The following is a 15,898-nucleotide window of genomic DNA, read 5'->3' on the forward strand; positions in this document are numbered from 1 at the left end:
CCCTCCGCTCCGGTGTAAATAATGTCCCTTTGAGCAGTTCGCCTTGACTTTTATTTTTTCTTCGCTTCCACTCGCCCATTCATTTCTCAGGAACGTATGTTTTCCTTTATCTCCGCTCTTCCCAATTTATTTCTGACTGAAGTTCTCGCTTCCCCTTGACATACGATTCTCGTTCTCCCGTTTCCCCTTCTGGGCGACTGAAGGTCATCTGGCGCTAGATGACGTAACCTAATAAAGGGGGTTATTCTTCTTGTTGTAACATGATTTCCGCATGAATTAATCTTACGTTGATAGCTGTTTTCCACCTCTCAATGCAAAAATTATCTCAAACAGTAGTGCGTCGTTTCAGCCAAAATTTCAGCATTGTTTTGTAGTGACTGACCGAAGCAGTGGTTCCCAACCTTTTTTTACCAGGAACACATTTATTTGTTCCTTCAGGGACCATAAGGTGCACAAATACTTAAGTATGTTAATCTTAAAATAATTTTTAATCAATCATTTTCGTTAATTAAACTTAATTCCTACTAAGCTATTCTTATTAAATTCCTAAGTGTTACCTACTACAAGCTAAAAGCAGGTACTATTTATACTGTAAAAAAGAAGTTTTTGAATAGAAAATTTAATTTAGCAAATAATCAACGCAATTTTTGAGCTTGCATCTTCTTTACAAGCTGTGGAAACCCGTGGCTAATATTATTTCTCAAAGCTACACGTATGCCATCACTTGCTTTCAGTCGATTCCAGGACTTCTTTTTAATTGGCGGCAAATAATGGTGGAATAGAGTACAAGATACCGGAAGGCAATTATAGTAAATGAAATTGATTTTTTACACCAAAAATCCTCGAGGGAAACATATTCAAACGCGTCCTTGCAATTACTCTCATTTTTAAATTTAAATGAGCTCTGCTGGGACTTCTTAAGCTACCTCTCCAACATTAGTAGGGGTACCGCCACCCCGGGAAACATTTATTGGATAACCAATGCCTCTGCCATAGGTCGCTACGTTCAAATGGTTCGCTACATTTGGTGACTTATCAGGGGTGTCCTGGCTAACGGGGTTAGGTTTGTCTTGGTCTTGGCGGCGGATGCGTCTATCCACCTACTGTAAGAATGGTTGAGGAAGACCTTTCGACCTCTCCAGCCGGACTCTATCAGCCCATCGCCTTGCACCGCAGTGGGAGGGATGGATTCATACTTCCGTCACTTCTGGACCCACTAACCCCCAAATTCCTACCTACCCCTCGTACCTTTTTACTTCCCTGAACTTACTCTCCTTACTTTCCTTGAAAAGACAACATCCCCAAATATGACATAGGTCCTGTGAGAAATTATTTTCTTCAGGGCTTCCTGTGTGAAGCTATTGTAAGAAAAAGTACCTACATACCTATAGCGTGCATTGAAGAACTGTTACATAACAACGATCGAAAAGCGCTAAAAGTACACAAATTCACTAATAAAATTGATATATTTATTTACATGTCATCACTTGCAATTTTATTTAACACCAACTTTAATTAAACTCATTTAAAAATAAAAGCGACCAATTTCGGGGTGCAGAGTGTTCTTATCTTATTTTAATAAGTTTCGGTTTCGGCCAAAACTTGAATAGAAGACAAAATCGGTTTTAGCTGAAAATCTAGTTTTGGTCCGTCCCTATTGTTTTGATAAGCAAAGTACAACATGTTTATTAGGTAGGTAAAGTTTTATCTAATAAAGCAGGACATTGTTGTATATAATCATTTGGAAAAAATGTTAAGCAAAATTCTCCACTTATTACTATCAATGTGTTGTTTTACCTATGTAATCTTTTTGTTGAAATATAAAACGACAGTTTGTTGTTTTAAACTACATTTCAGTAAATGTTTGATAAGCAAAATAATTACAGCTTTCACACCCTCCCCGTGATACATCTATCATTTCACAAAATCTTGACAAGGAATCTAGTCATCTTTTTCAACGAAAATTACTATTTTCCGCGTTTGTTTTTATATACCTATATTATATAGATGTCACCTGTGACAGAAAAAATGTGCTTTTTTGAAAAACAGAGCAATCTGTTGGATAGACATGTTATTTTTTAACAGCGCCATCCAATATTTCCGAAAATCGAATTCTGTAATAACGTATATTATAATTTAAAACACCAATAAATACAATAGCACATATCCATACTAGATATTTGAAAAACATTTTTGTTAAAAAATATTATTCAGTTTTGATATTTTAAAATTTAAGTTTTGTATGACAAAGGTCGTGCAGTCATTCCTCTTCAAGACAAGAACGCATGTATATTTTATTGTAGGTATAGTGGCGGTACATGAAACAGCACCCCTCGCTTGAATAAGCCTCGGTGTTTGAATGTTCCTCCGTAGAGTAGACCTAGGGGCGCATGCGGAGGCTCCTTCTTCCGTAAAAGCCATTGTGATAAAGCCTTGCTTTGTGATAAAACGAATAAAAATGTAGATTGACTCTCTTTTATTCCGCCAACTCAGTGATTTGTTAACTCTTCCAACAAGGAATATTGTGCGCAGATTATTGCGCACACGTCGATTCCTCACATGGAAAACTCCGAACCAAGACTACTCCGGACACAGATGGTTACGCCTATTGAAATCTCCGAACATCGATTATTCCGCACAAAAATAAATATTTTTAATAAAATAAATTTCGTTTTAAAAATGGGATTGCTGAATTTTAATTGCCTTACATTACATTTGAATATAGACTTTTAATATGTACCTTTCTTATTACCATCAAAATAAAGGAACCCACGACATGAATATTTTTTTTACTTTTAAAGAAATACAAACCTACCTTAAGGGTTACGAGTAACCTTGTTTTATTTGAATGTCCTACTACCACCACAGTAAGCGTAAAATGTTACTTGTAGACATAAACCGAGTGCTGTGCGAAAAACTTCACTAAAAGTGAGGTAACGCTTCACAGCGCAGTACATTGTGGGGCTTTTCGACGCAGTGTTTATGTCTATTCCTTGCCTGCTCGTGGGGAAGCCGCCTTAGTATTCTATTGTCTGTATTGAATTATATGTTGTATAACCTACGGTTTCCATTGTCATATACCTAAATGTTAGAGTTTAAGCTTCTAAAAAAAGAATCCTCATTTCTTCAGTGTTTTTATGCCTCCGGGCATTTAAATTTGACTATCGAATTCTAAACATTGATAAATTAAATATATTTGTAGTGCGGAATAATCCGTGCTTGGATTTTACAATATTCGCATAAATTTGTTCTCGTAATAATCAGTATGTGGGATTATCTATGTATATTTCCATGTGGGAAATAATCGCGTGCGGAATAGTCTGTGCGCAATATTCATGTTCGGAATACTTGTGATCGCATTAATCCGAGCCCCACTCTTGCCAATATCCTACGGTTGATTAGAGCAGGTGAATGTTATTGAACTACTTTGTATATTTATTTCAAGCAATCCGCAAGGTGGCGTTATTAGCAAGCTTTTGAACTTTGTTTATGTTTTCTCCTTCTTGATCAGGTGCGGTTTTATACATTTTTGAGTCGTTTGATAGAAGGTGCGTGGAAGTGGAAAAGAAGAAACGCGTCGGTCAGAAGCGAGGAGAGCCACGATCTGTCTTCTCAGCCCGCCCCCACGGGGACAAGACGCGATGGTATGTACACTGAATACCTACATTTACTATAATATAATGATTCAGTGATGTTTTCATGTTTTTAATGTCAGGAGTGACTGAAACTGCAAAATGTTCCACCTGAAACTCTTGAAAGGTGATATCTGAAAGGTGATGGCATCTCGAAGTTTGTGCAGCTTCTTCTATGTGGAGTATCTAAGTCAGTGCAACGTTTTTCAGCTCGTAAAGTCATTTTTATCATCAGGTAGCTTTGAAATATCAATTAAACAATCCAAAAATAAGTCAACATTTTCGTTCAAAACAAAAAATTGGGCAAAGCTATGCAATAAATTCAGTTTTATAATATGTTTGTTTAAAGTGAAATTTAACCTTTGATTTTTTTTCCGACTTTATGTCCGGGTTAAATCTTCCCCACAGGAAAAACTAAACCCTTTTACACACTTTTCCACAAATGCTCATCTAGTCAATCTACATTATGCAAGTGCATTATAGAAGAATAATAAATACAAAATAATACAAAAAAAACACGTCGAATCACCGGAGAGCAAATGGGAAAATAATTCACCGACTCCAGATATTTTCATATCAGAGGGTTTGGCTTCGTAGAACTTCTAATTGGACCTATAAATCCTACTGATCCCTCAATATAAATATTTAAAAAATCTTTCGTAATCCTACTTATATTTAAAATGACTGATTTTTGCATTTTTATGTATAAATTCTTTGACAGATCTAATAATGGTTAATTATTAATTAATGATTAATTATTAATTAATGATTAATTTGAGTGAATTACAATTATTATTATTTCTAATGTATTCTAATTAATTAAGTAACTCAAATAATAATAATTAGTCAACAAACGATAACTCCTGGAGGATATTCATATTAATTAAAACGTTCTCGACTATAATTACTGTCCTGAAATAATGTGTTAGTTCTTCTCAATTCCCCTGAATCTCATCTTGAATGTTTACGGGGAATATCAAAACAATCGCCTCCAAACTCGGGCCAAACATTATTTTGGAACCAGTTTAATTTTCAGTGAAGTCAAGTCCCGCGCCCGCCCGGGGCCGGGGGAGGCTTTGACGATGAACAGAAAGGCTGTGTTTTGGATTGCTCCCCCCAGGTCGGCCAAAAAGGTATGAGGTATATTTATTTTCCCGCTGCTGCGATCTGGAAAATACTGGAAAATTATCTTTGCGGGAAAATCAAGTTTTATTTCTCGCTAAATATTTTGTTCGCCTCAATGGTATCAGAATCAGAAACAACTTTCTTTTTTTTTTGTTTTATGTTTATTATTGCATAGTAATCGTTATGATAATATAATTTTTTGGGCTCTAAGACATACCTGCATAACTTGTCTTAAAAGCATTATTGAATGAAGTTACATTTAAAGTACTTCGTACATATATAGTTTTTTCAAATTTAATATTAGTCACGGATAATTATTTTAAATACATTCAAAGATTTTTCGTAGCTTTTCTAACAGAAATAAATGATTTTAAGAATAAAAGAATATTGTGGTTCTGAAGGATTGTTATACAGGGTTTTCGGGGGGTAAAGTGCATTTACTTCGGGAGATAAGATAGTTAGTGAAGTATACCCCCGGACACCTTGTATTTTGTGGGATGAACTGCCAATAAATAATCTTTTAAGACACTGATTTTCCAAATTTTCTCAATAGATCGAATGGAAATTAGTTTGAAAAAATATGTAGTTACTTTTAAAAAAGTTTATAAAATACAGGATGTCCGGGGGTAAAGTGTAAGTACAAATAAAAAGATAAATAACTTCAAAGGAAAAATATTTTGTGAAAAAATAAACGACTGAATTTCGAAAAAACTTATGTATCTATTTTGCTAGTACTATCATGTAGTATCACCTCCCGAAGTTTATGCACTTAACCCCCGGACATCCTGTATATAATTCCCAATGAGTTAGAAGAAAGGACAACATAATAAACTGATAATAAATTACATTATTACGGATTCACACATAGTTAATTTTTAGATTAGCATTTTTCCATCGATATTAAACACGTTCATTACACACGTACGTGTAATGTTTGACGTATCGCGTGAGTGTATATTGTTATCAGTTAAATGAATGTTATTAATCACGGTAATATTGCATTTTGGTTGTAGCTTACAGTTCATTTCTTTAAACGAATACCATATCGCACTATTAGGTACATAGCAGTGGCTGCCCATTACTTTTCAGTGAGCCAGATTGATAAGATTGAAAAATATGACAAATGCATAATATGTATTGTTATTTAAAATGTTATATGCATGAACAAAATCTCAGTTTATCTTTAAATGCAATTAAGCATTTATCGAGAGATTTTTGCTCTATTTCAAACGGTTCGTGTTTTATTCAATATTTTCACCATTTTCGCTTAATTGCTATCGTTTTTTTAATATTAGCACACTCCCTCTAAGATTCGTATTTTCATATCTCTCTTTTAAACCATATTAATTTGAAAGCTTACTACGATTGTACAGGGTTTTCCTATAAGAGGTGTTATTTTAATATTCAATCGTAAAAGATCAATTGTTTCGTTGCTTGTGTGGCACGTAGCGTCGTCTTGTTGAAAGTAAACGTTGTCCAGATCAATATCATCCAATTCCGGCCATAAAAAATCATTAATCATCTCTCGATAGCGCAATCCATTCACCGTAACTTTTGCTCCAGCCTCATTTTCGAAATAGTAAGGTCCAATGACTCCGCCGGACCATAAACCGCACCAAACAGTCACACGTTGAGGATAGAGAGGCTTTTCAACAATAACTCTTGGGTTTTCCGAGCCTCAGATGCGACAATTTTGCTTGTTGACGAAGCCACCGAGGTGGAAATGGGTCTCATCACTCAAGATGATTTACATTTGATTCACTCAAGTGAATTTAATTTCAATGCGTTGTTGAAGCGTGTATCGTTCCATTTTTATTAATGGCGTAGTTTCTACTTGTCAAATGTCAAAAAATGACAGCTTCAAAAGTAACATATACCGAAATAGCGGGCTATTCAAAATAACACCTCTTATTGGAAAACCCTGTATATTGAAGTTTTTTATTAAATCTGGTTCATATTAAAAATGAAGATATACTTTTGACTTGTTTTGTTAAAATAACCACGCGGGGGGTTGTTTAAGTTAAGGACCCCGAAAGGACCTGACGGTTGTGAAGCTACTTTTGTAAAGTCTATCATACTTCTCAAGTCAAATTTCAGCGTCTCAAGTCTCAGCTCAGCTCAATTCACGTAAGATGTCAGATATTCCCGACGTAGCCCGACTCGGAGTCAAACGCATATACTGTACCTAGAGACCGTATAGCTAGATGCTTGTAAAGAAATATGTACATTTATATCTAGAAAGTAAAACCTAGTACCTACCCATTGGCAACTTTAAATATCAATCTTATTGTTAATAAACTGCCCTCCTCCGTGTGTAACAGCTGTTACGGCATTGATTTAATAAAGAAGTGACGCGTGGAGATTGCCTTCGCGAGATGGAGGAATATGCATCTGCTATTATTTTCCCGCCCTCGCTGCAGACCCTTTGCTACAAAAACAGCCCCTTATCGATTGGAAGTCGGGTCTGAAGGGCTCAGCCCTTAGGACGCCCATAAACTTTCCGTTATTCAGGGAAATATAACGCCCGGGGTGAGTTTTATTCAAGTATTTTCCGCCGGCAAAGGAGCTGTGTGGAGGGTGTGAGTGGACGGTAAAAGCTCACAAGTGCCGATTTTTGTCTTCAATCCTCCCCATACTTCGATCTGATCGGATACACCGATTAATTCGTATTTATCTGCACAATATTTCCGTTTTTATGTCTTTACTAGTTTTACTACCCGGCTTCGTTCAGTATGTTATGTTAGAGAGAGAAAAAGTTAAAATTATAGCAAAAAATAATGTCTACACACTTATTGTAGACCAAAATCAACTGTAGTTAGCCTGAGCCTGTTCCGAGGTAGTAGAAATTCACTCTATTTTTAATATGTTAAAGAAAATGAGATGAAAAAATAAATTAGGAATTTTAAAGAGATGAATAGAAATTAATGAAATCAAAAGTTTTAATTTTTTTAAATGCGTACAGAGTACGAATTTAAATACTAGCCATAGAAAAATGAAATGGTGTTTTGTCAAAGTTTTTGACATAAATAATATTTCAAAACTCCTTAACTGGATGGAGTTGACTAGAAAATAATTGTGTCTACCTAACCTAACCTACAAATTCTAGACGGAAAATAAAAAAAATAATTAACTAAAGGCATTTTTGTGAGTTCCTAGAGAATTTGCATCATCTCTCGGAAGGGGTGAGTTCGTAGAGAATTTGCTTCATCACACAGATTTCCTCCTCCTTTCTTCCTCATTTCTAATGGTAAATTAAATTGAATAGATTTTAATAAACAATTAATCTTTCAACGGCTTTTGTCATTTGAAATGCGTCGGTCAGCGCCCCTGTTCGCTTTCCATTGTATTTCGAATAACAATACGTTAGTTGTTGTGTTTTGTATCTCTGGAATTATTGTAACAGTGTACTGAGTTATTGGCGACGTACCGATGACGCCCAGTAGCGAGATCCAGTGACTCCCAAGGGGTATTAGCTGAGGATGTGATGGCCCTTTGGTGGGCCCCGAAGCATCTCAAATCACCAAATTACCGCAAAGCACCTTCATTTGACATCAGTTTGGCAAGCCTCAATTTCCAACATGATTTCAATTTGATTTGGAATATTTGATAGATGAAGCAGAGAGCTTACTTTCTTTTCACTTCGAGGTTGTTATAGGTACTTAGTGAGTGAAAGTTTATTTAAAATATTAAATAAATTCATAACTAAGGACGGGTTGTTTCGGAGAATTTGAACAATTCATCAAATTTCAACGTTCATTTTCGGGTTCTGTGAAAGTCCTATTCAAGTTCTGTTATTATATCACTGTAGGCTAGTTGCTTGACAAAACTGAAATAAAAACAGAATTTGAAAAAATCTTTCACAGAACTTGAAAATGAACGTTGAAATTTGATGAATTGTTCAAATTCCCCGAAACAACCCGTCCTAAGTGAAGTTCGCATCGTTTGTATTTTAAATCCGCAGTGTTTTTCCATAAACTTCAAAAGAACATATTTTTATACTGAAATTTTGAAAAACATGATACCTAGTTATATTACCATATCTCATATTATCGCAAGAAATGAAAGCTATAGAAAAGAGGATACGATGAATTTAGTTATGATAAGTTAAGTTTAATTTAATTTAATTTACCTGTTAAGGCTATTCTATGGAAAAAAAATCATAATTCAGTATATATTTACCCCGCAGCATAAAGAAAAATTAGAACATAAATACAGTACTAGATTCACGCTCAATGATGGGTTAATAGTTCCGAAATTTAATAATAATTACGGACAGAGAACGTTTGAATACAACATACCGAAGATATTTAATTTATTACCTCACACTATAAAGCAATGTAAGTCTATGCATAAGGTTAAATAATGGTGAAAAATTGGCTATCGGAAAAAAAAAATTACTTTTATATGTATGAAAAATTGTATGAAAAAGTTGTTGATTCTGTAGATATAAGATGTAAATTATAACTTATAAAAATGTATATGAAACTAAACTTTAAGCACCTGTTGACAAGCCAATTCAATTGGCTTAGCAGGACTTGTTTGTTGATATGTGTTAACTATTTATTCAATAAAAAATAAATAAAATAAAATTGTTTTACATTTCCGGTGGGACTGTAGGGATTTGGCAATGACATCCTGTGGATTTAAATGACTTCCAGAAATCTTTTTTATATTTAAAAATATATCAGGAATACGTTTTTTTTAATTATTTTAATTAGAAATCTTTCACAAGCTTTCCTGCTTGTTTATTTAGCCAAATATCGGAATTTGGTTACAATATAATTTTTTTAATATACATATTGTATACCTCTATAATATGTATACCTGGATATTTGCAAAATAAAGTTTACAAACTCACGTCCCCTGACTGAATATTTGCAACGTGATTTCTAGTTTTGAAGCGAAGAGATTAAATTTGAATGGACCGCTAATACACGCGCCTATTTCAAAAGCAGCTGTTACCTGTTACGTAAGGCCGACCCGACCCGCGGTTTGCTAACCCCTGTCAGGCGGGTGCGCCGTCTGTAGCAGGCCAATGACCCCGTCTCCCGGTTTATTGGATTATGTCCTGGACACGACTGAGGAACAGATTCGCACACAGAACAGTGAGCAAGCGAGCACCCCAGTGCTGCTGTGCTGACCGCTGAAATATTGATGTAGTTAGCATGAAACTTTGTGCGCTCCTGGGAGAGCGATCCGCAAAATGTTTACTATTGTTTTTACTCTTGATGTAATTTGTCTAGTTTATGTTTTATGAGTTTTCTTTGCATACAATTAACATCTTTTATGAATACAATTTTTAGTCTTTATATTTTATTTGACACTATTCATTTTGTGGTGTACGTAGTTGTCATGTCTTTATTGTGACGTGTCGGGTAGTACACAGTAAAGTATATACTAATCAAGTACCTAATGGTATTTATTAGGGAGCTGCTTGTAACAAAAGAGACACTGTAATAGCATGCGTCGCCTTTTATAGAATTTCGCAAGCATACTATCTCGCTTGCATTTATACACCTTAACACAAACACCACACATTTAAATACATGAAGCAAGTAGTAATAAAGTTTAAAACAACCGAAGTAAAACGTGCATTAAAAGATAGTGACACTAAATTTGTGAGCTTTATTGTTAATTTGATTCACATAGGTCGTGGGGCATTATGTACGAATAAACCTTTACAAGTAATCAACATAATTAATCAACTTGTTAAATTAATATAATTTAAATACATTTCAGTCCATTATATACATACACAATTTGTCACATAAAATTGTAAAAAGGGGGCCTCAGCACGGCTAAGTACCCAGTGAAGATAATACTTATAATGTATCAATAAACACATAATGTCATTTGATGTTTTCACTATGTTGATTTATTTTTGGTGTTTTCTCCTTTAGCCAAAGTTTCGGACAGCTTTTCGGTGTCCTGATGATGTTGGCTAAAGAAGGATGTAGCGCAACACGCCATAATACACCAAAAATAACATTACGGTAATGCTTTTTGGGCGTGAAAATCTCAAATCCTTTTCGATGTTTCATTGTTTAAATTACACGTGTTAAATCGCTTTACTACAACTACGAAATGTCACCGTGTAAATACGCATGTAACCTAACTTCATATGTAGGGAACTAAAATAGTTACACAAATTATCATTAAATGTTTTCAACGCTGCGAACAATTTTTTTGGCTTAAATTATTAAAATACCTACTTGCAAACTTTCAGCAGATTTTAATATCTCTGTTCAGATCTCTTCTTGTATGTTTTTTAATTGTATTCTACTTTTCTCTTTTCTATATTATGTGTTTTTCTAACCATAATTTTTATCATGACGTGCTCACTTATATAAACTTTTTATTTAGGTATTATTATTTGACCCGGGGCGGGCCGCCCCTTAGTCCGCCACAAGATAGATGCAACGGAAAATTTATTTACTGTAAATATTACGATCGCGTTTCCATCTGAAATTTCTCTATTTCTCTGATCTGCCTCTTTCACGGAAGAGGAAACTCAAATTGGTTGATAATAATGGCAATTAAAATAGGTGTTTATTGTTACTTTTGCCATTACATTTTGTACCACTCTAGCGCTGGAAGGTCTGTGATCTGGTATAGTAACAAATCGGTATTTATAAAGCCAAAGATATAATTTTAATAGAACGCGGCACATAAATCAGTGAAAGGAAATATTTTGGCAGTGAAAACCGGTACAATTATGAATTTTTGTTATGATCGCTGTTTTTTCTGTCACTTCTATTAAAATTGAGAAGTTTGATTTTGTAGATTTTTGACGGTTTGCTTGTCATGTTTATTAATTCTGAGTGCTACGTGGCATCGTTGTAAATAAACTGAATGTTGCCAAATCTACCGTTTTGCATCACCAAAGGCTCAAACAATACATAACAATGTATATATTCGCAAACTGACACGAGGACGCAATACTATCGACGTAATGCGTGGACGCAGCACGGCCGTCGTTATGTATACAAAATAATATCTACTCGTGATCGGTCACGAGGATACAATACCATCGACGAAGCACTTCTGTCGTTACGTATTCAATATAATAATATCTGTTTTTATATCTAACTTAATTAGTTCAACCTCAAATTGTAATATTTTAATTAATGAGTTAAACTTATTACTATCATTAAGTTAAAAATAAAAATGTTTATTTATTTTTATTTCTTAACATCTTTAGCGTTACAATATTTACTACATAATATTATGTTATATTTTAATCACTTTTCTGATAAATCAGATGCTTGTGCTTAGGAGAGGACAACTATATATTTTTACATATATTTATATTGCAAATATTATTACAAAAACTCTTGATAACCTTACAAGAAAATACAATAAAATTAATAAAAACAGGTTAGATATAAATAATCCAAGAAATGATAAGCAGAAACATAATATGTGGAGTTTATTAAGCAGAATTGATTTGAAAGTACCTACACGGCACACACGCTCATGTAATCTATTTAAAGAAAAACACTGTAAAACCAATTCAAATAAATGCTTGTCTTAGAAGAATATGTTCAACATATGTATAATAACATTCTCTCTGATTCTATCTTCAATGTAACCAAAATAAATTTAAAAACTCAATTTAAAATGTATTAAACGTGAACCAAACTGCATAAAATGTAATTATATTATGTAATGACTAATGACATATATTATGTTATAATAACCTCACGTTATAATAAGCTCCCTCTTGAATAACGTTATATTTTTTACAAAATAAAACCGTACTTTGTTTTAAACCACTTTATATTTATTTATCACAATATTTGTGTTCAATCAAAACCGGTCAACGAAATATAAATTAAAATAAAGTCTTTTAAAACAAAGTATTTGTTTCATTTTGTATAATGTAAAGCTACAATGTGTTTGTTTTCTTCGATAAATTTAGTATTTTTTAGTTCTTGTAAGTATAGTGTTTAAAGTTTTAGATACATAATAGAATAGTATATTGAGGAAATCTGTAATTGGTTTCTTAGTTAGGTAAATTACATATGTATTAATGAACCACATTGTAAACTGTTGATTTCCCTGAAATAAAATAAATAATATCAAACAATAAGAAAAGTTATGAGGTGGTATTAGAGAATTTTAAATCGATTTTCTTTGCAATTAAATAATAATTTAACAATAACTTTGTAAACACCACTTTTATTTTTTATATTTTGTTTCGACCGGGTTTCGCTACCACCGAATGTTCTTCAACAAACAATATTGTTTCGTTCTTCGTTCGATAATGATTTCAATGTAAAATAGTGTGTTTGTGTAAACTCCGATCATACGAGTTTTGAAAACATAGTGTAGAGATATAATATAAAATAATAATCATCCTAGACATGAAGAAAAGTCAATAGGTGTTGCATATTAAGTAAAAATTGATAAATGTATCCAAGACACTATCCAGATAGCATTCAGTTCGAGTTGAATCCTGCAATGATACATAAAGATAGCAGCCAATAAAAATATGCGTTAAGAAAATTAAGATTAAGTATGTTTTATTTTTATAGTGAATATCTCACAAGAGTCCCAACTGCTCCCGTCTGGAGCTAGTGAGACTATGGCATCCCAAATTGGGGTATATTGAAGGGGAAGAGATGGGGTAAGCGCCCCTGAGGTGATAACTCACAAAAGCGGCGCTATAAAAATTGTCCAATATTATTATTATTATTATAAGAGAAAGGTGGGGAAGTACCTGGCTATTCAGATCTAGTTATTAAACACGGCTAAAGCCACTTGGAGCAACGTTTCAATTCTGAATGGTGGTCTTAAACCAGGGCGATACTGGGAGTAACTTCCACTCTGTTGGTAATTCTTAGTCGAAGTATATTACAGTAAATATGAACGAATCAGATAGGGACACATTATCTCAGTTGGTAGGGTCACGGCTCGGAAACCCAAAGGTCCTGGGTTCGAGTCCCAAATGTGACAGTGCCTTTTTCAGATTTTTCCGTTTCAGATGTTCGATTGAGTTTCGCTAATATTGTCTTCATTAATTAAAAATAATACCTAATATAGATCGGCCACGGGTACGCAATACTATCGATGTAATGCGTGGATATAGCACTACCATCGATATGTATTAAAAATAATATCTATTCGTGAACGGACGCAATACTACCAACGTAATGCGTAGACGCAGCACGATCGTCGTTATGCATTAAAAACCACGCAGAATGCTTCTTAGTTCTGAGCATCAAGCGGCATCGTTGTAAATTAACTCAATGTTGCCAAATCTGATGATTTACCCAACCAAACGCTCAAATAATATACAACAATGTACTCGCGAATGGCCACGGGGACGCAGTACTATCGAAGTAATGCGTGGACGTAGCACGATCCTCGTTATGCATTAAAAACCACGCAGGACGCTTCTTAGTTCTGAATGTCAAGCGGCATCGTTGTAAATTAATCCAATGTTGCCAAATCTGATGATTTACTCAACCAAACGCTCAAATATTACATAACAATGCACTCGTGAATGGCCACGGGACGCAGTACTATCGAAATAATGTGTGGACGCAGCAAAACCGTCGTTATATATTCATAATAATATTTCAGCGTGATCGGCCATGGGGACGCAATACTATCAAATTAATGCGTGGATGCAGCACGACCGTCGTTATGTATATTAAATAATATCTACTCGTAATCGGTCTCGAGGACGCAATACTATCGACGTAATGCGTAGACGCAGTACGATCGTCGTTATGTATTGAAAATTATTTCGACCGTCGTCGTATATTCAAAATAATATCTACTCGTTATCGTTCACTGGGACGCAATACTATCGACGTGATGCATGGAAGCAGCACGATTGTCATTATATGTTAAAAATAGTATATTCTCATGAGCGGCTACGGGGACGCAGTACTATCGACGTAATGCGTGGACGCAGCAAGACTGTCCTAATGTATTCAAAATAATATCTACTCGCGAACGGCAATCGGGACGCAATACTATCGACGTAATGTGTGGATGCAGTACGACCGTCGATATGTATATAAAATAATATCTACTCGTAATCGGTCTCGAGGACGCAATACTATCGACGTAATGCGTAGACGCAGCAAGATCGTCGTTATGTATCGAAAATTATATTACTTCGTGGACGCGGCAAGATCGTAGAAATGAATAAAAACATACACTGCTCGATATATACATTGTGTAGCGAACCTGTCGGCAAAATGTCAAACGTTCAATATTCGTTTCCAGATATTCCGAGAGATTTTTTGCTTCCACAAAAATTTTTGCCATACGATTCTACACGGGGTAAGCATCGTTCTGGCCAATTTTGACGTCAAAACATTGCAGCGTCCGTATATCGGACGCTGTAAGTCGGTGGACGCTACAATGCTATGGAGTTTTTAGGGGTCGGACGCAACAAATGTAGCGGGATATATATATATATAATCAACACATATATCCTCACAATCATCTCTACAACCTTTAGATAGTCCTCTTGCTGATCTCCTGGTGTATCCCTTAAGGATCTTATTTCCAAGTTTTGTTTTTCAAAAGCTCCCTCACCTCGTATCATCGCATCAATTCCAAGAATATCTACCTTTCTTTTATTTTTCTGATATTATCAATACAAGGTCAAATCACCGAGTGCTTTAAAATCTCTTGTCACAACTTTTATTATAATTATACCTTTGAATGAAGCTATAACTGTGGTTATCCATTTTAAATAAATTAAACAATCTAACGTTGAAATTATAATAAAAAAATATGTAATTGTTCACTAACAATTATATTTATGGAATATTCGCCGACCGGTTTCGGAACAACCGTTCCTTCCTCAGGGAAAAATAAACTAACTAAACATTACAAAAAAATCGGTGGACATAATATGTTACTAAGTGTTGAAGTGGGGGTGGAAGTGTGTCATGGGATTTTTGAAGAGTGGGGGGGGGGAGATGGGCCGGAAGAAAATATTGACTGAAGTAAGAATACTACCTGAAATCTAGATATCATTCCCGGGTTACGAATAAATTGACGAAATTTGAAAATCTCCTTTAATTACACTAATTGGAAATTATAATGTTAGTTGGTATTTACATATGAACAGTATATGAATGGTTAGTCTTTGAAATGTGATCCCACAATTTTTA

At 34.5% G+C, this 15,898-nt stretch overlaps 1 protein-coding gene across 4 annotated transcripts in view; it reads left to right on the forward strand.

The window, feature by feature from the left end:
* LOC149421827 (phosphatase and actin regulator 1) overlaps positions 1-15,898 on the forward strand; it is a 388,460-nt gene that overhangs the window by 65,967 nt on the left and 306,595 nt on the right. For 2 of the 4 annotated variants that reach the window (XM_089634064.1, XM_089634067.1), the window contains one exon: positions 3,546-3,644. The exons of the other annotated variants lie outside the window; for them this stretch is intronic. In XM_089634064.1, coding sequence (XP_089490190.1) covers positions 3,546-3,644 — 99 coding nt within the window. The remainder of the gene's footprint in view (positions 1-3,545; positions 3,645-15,898) is intronic. 4 annotated transcript variants of the gene reach the window in all.

The sequence above is a fragment of the Hesperophylax consimilis genome, chromosome 8 (assembly GCF_061612785.1).
Source record: "Hesperophylax consimilis isolate HC1 chromosome 8, BYU_Hcon_1.0, whole genome shotgun sequence".
NCBI classification, from domain to species: Eukaryota; Metazoa; Arthropoda; class Insecta; order Trichoptera; family Limnephilidae; genus Hesperophylax; species Hesperophylax consimilis.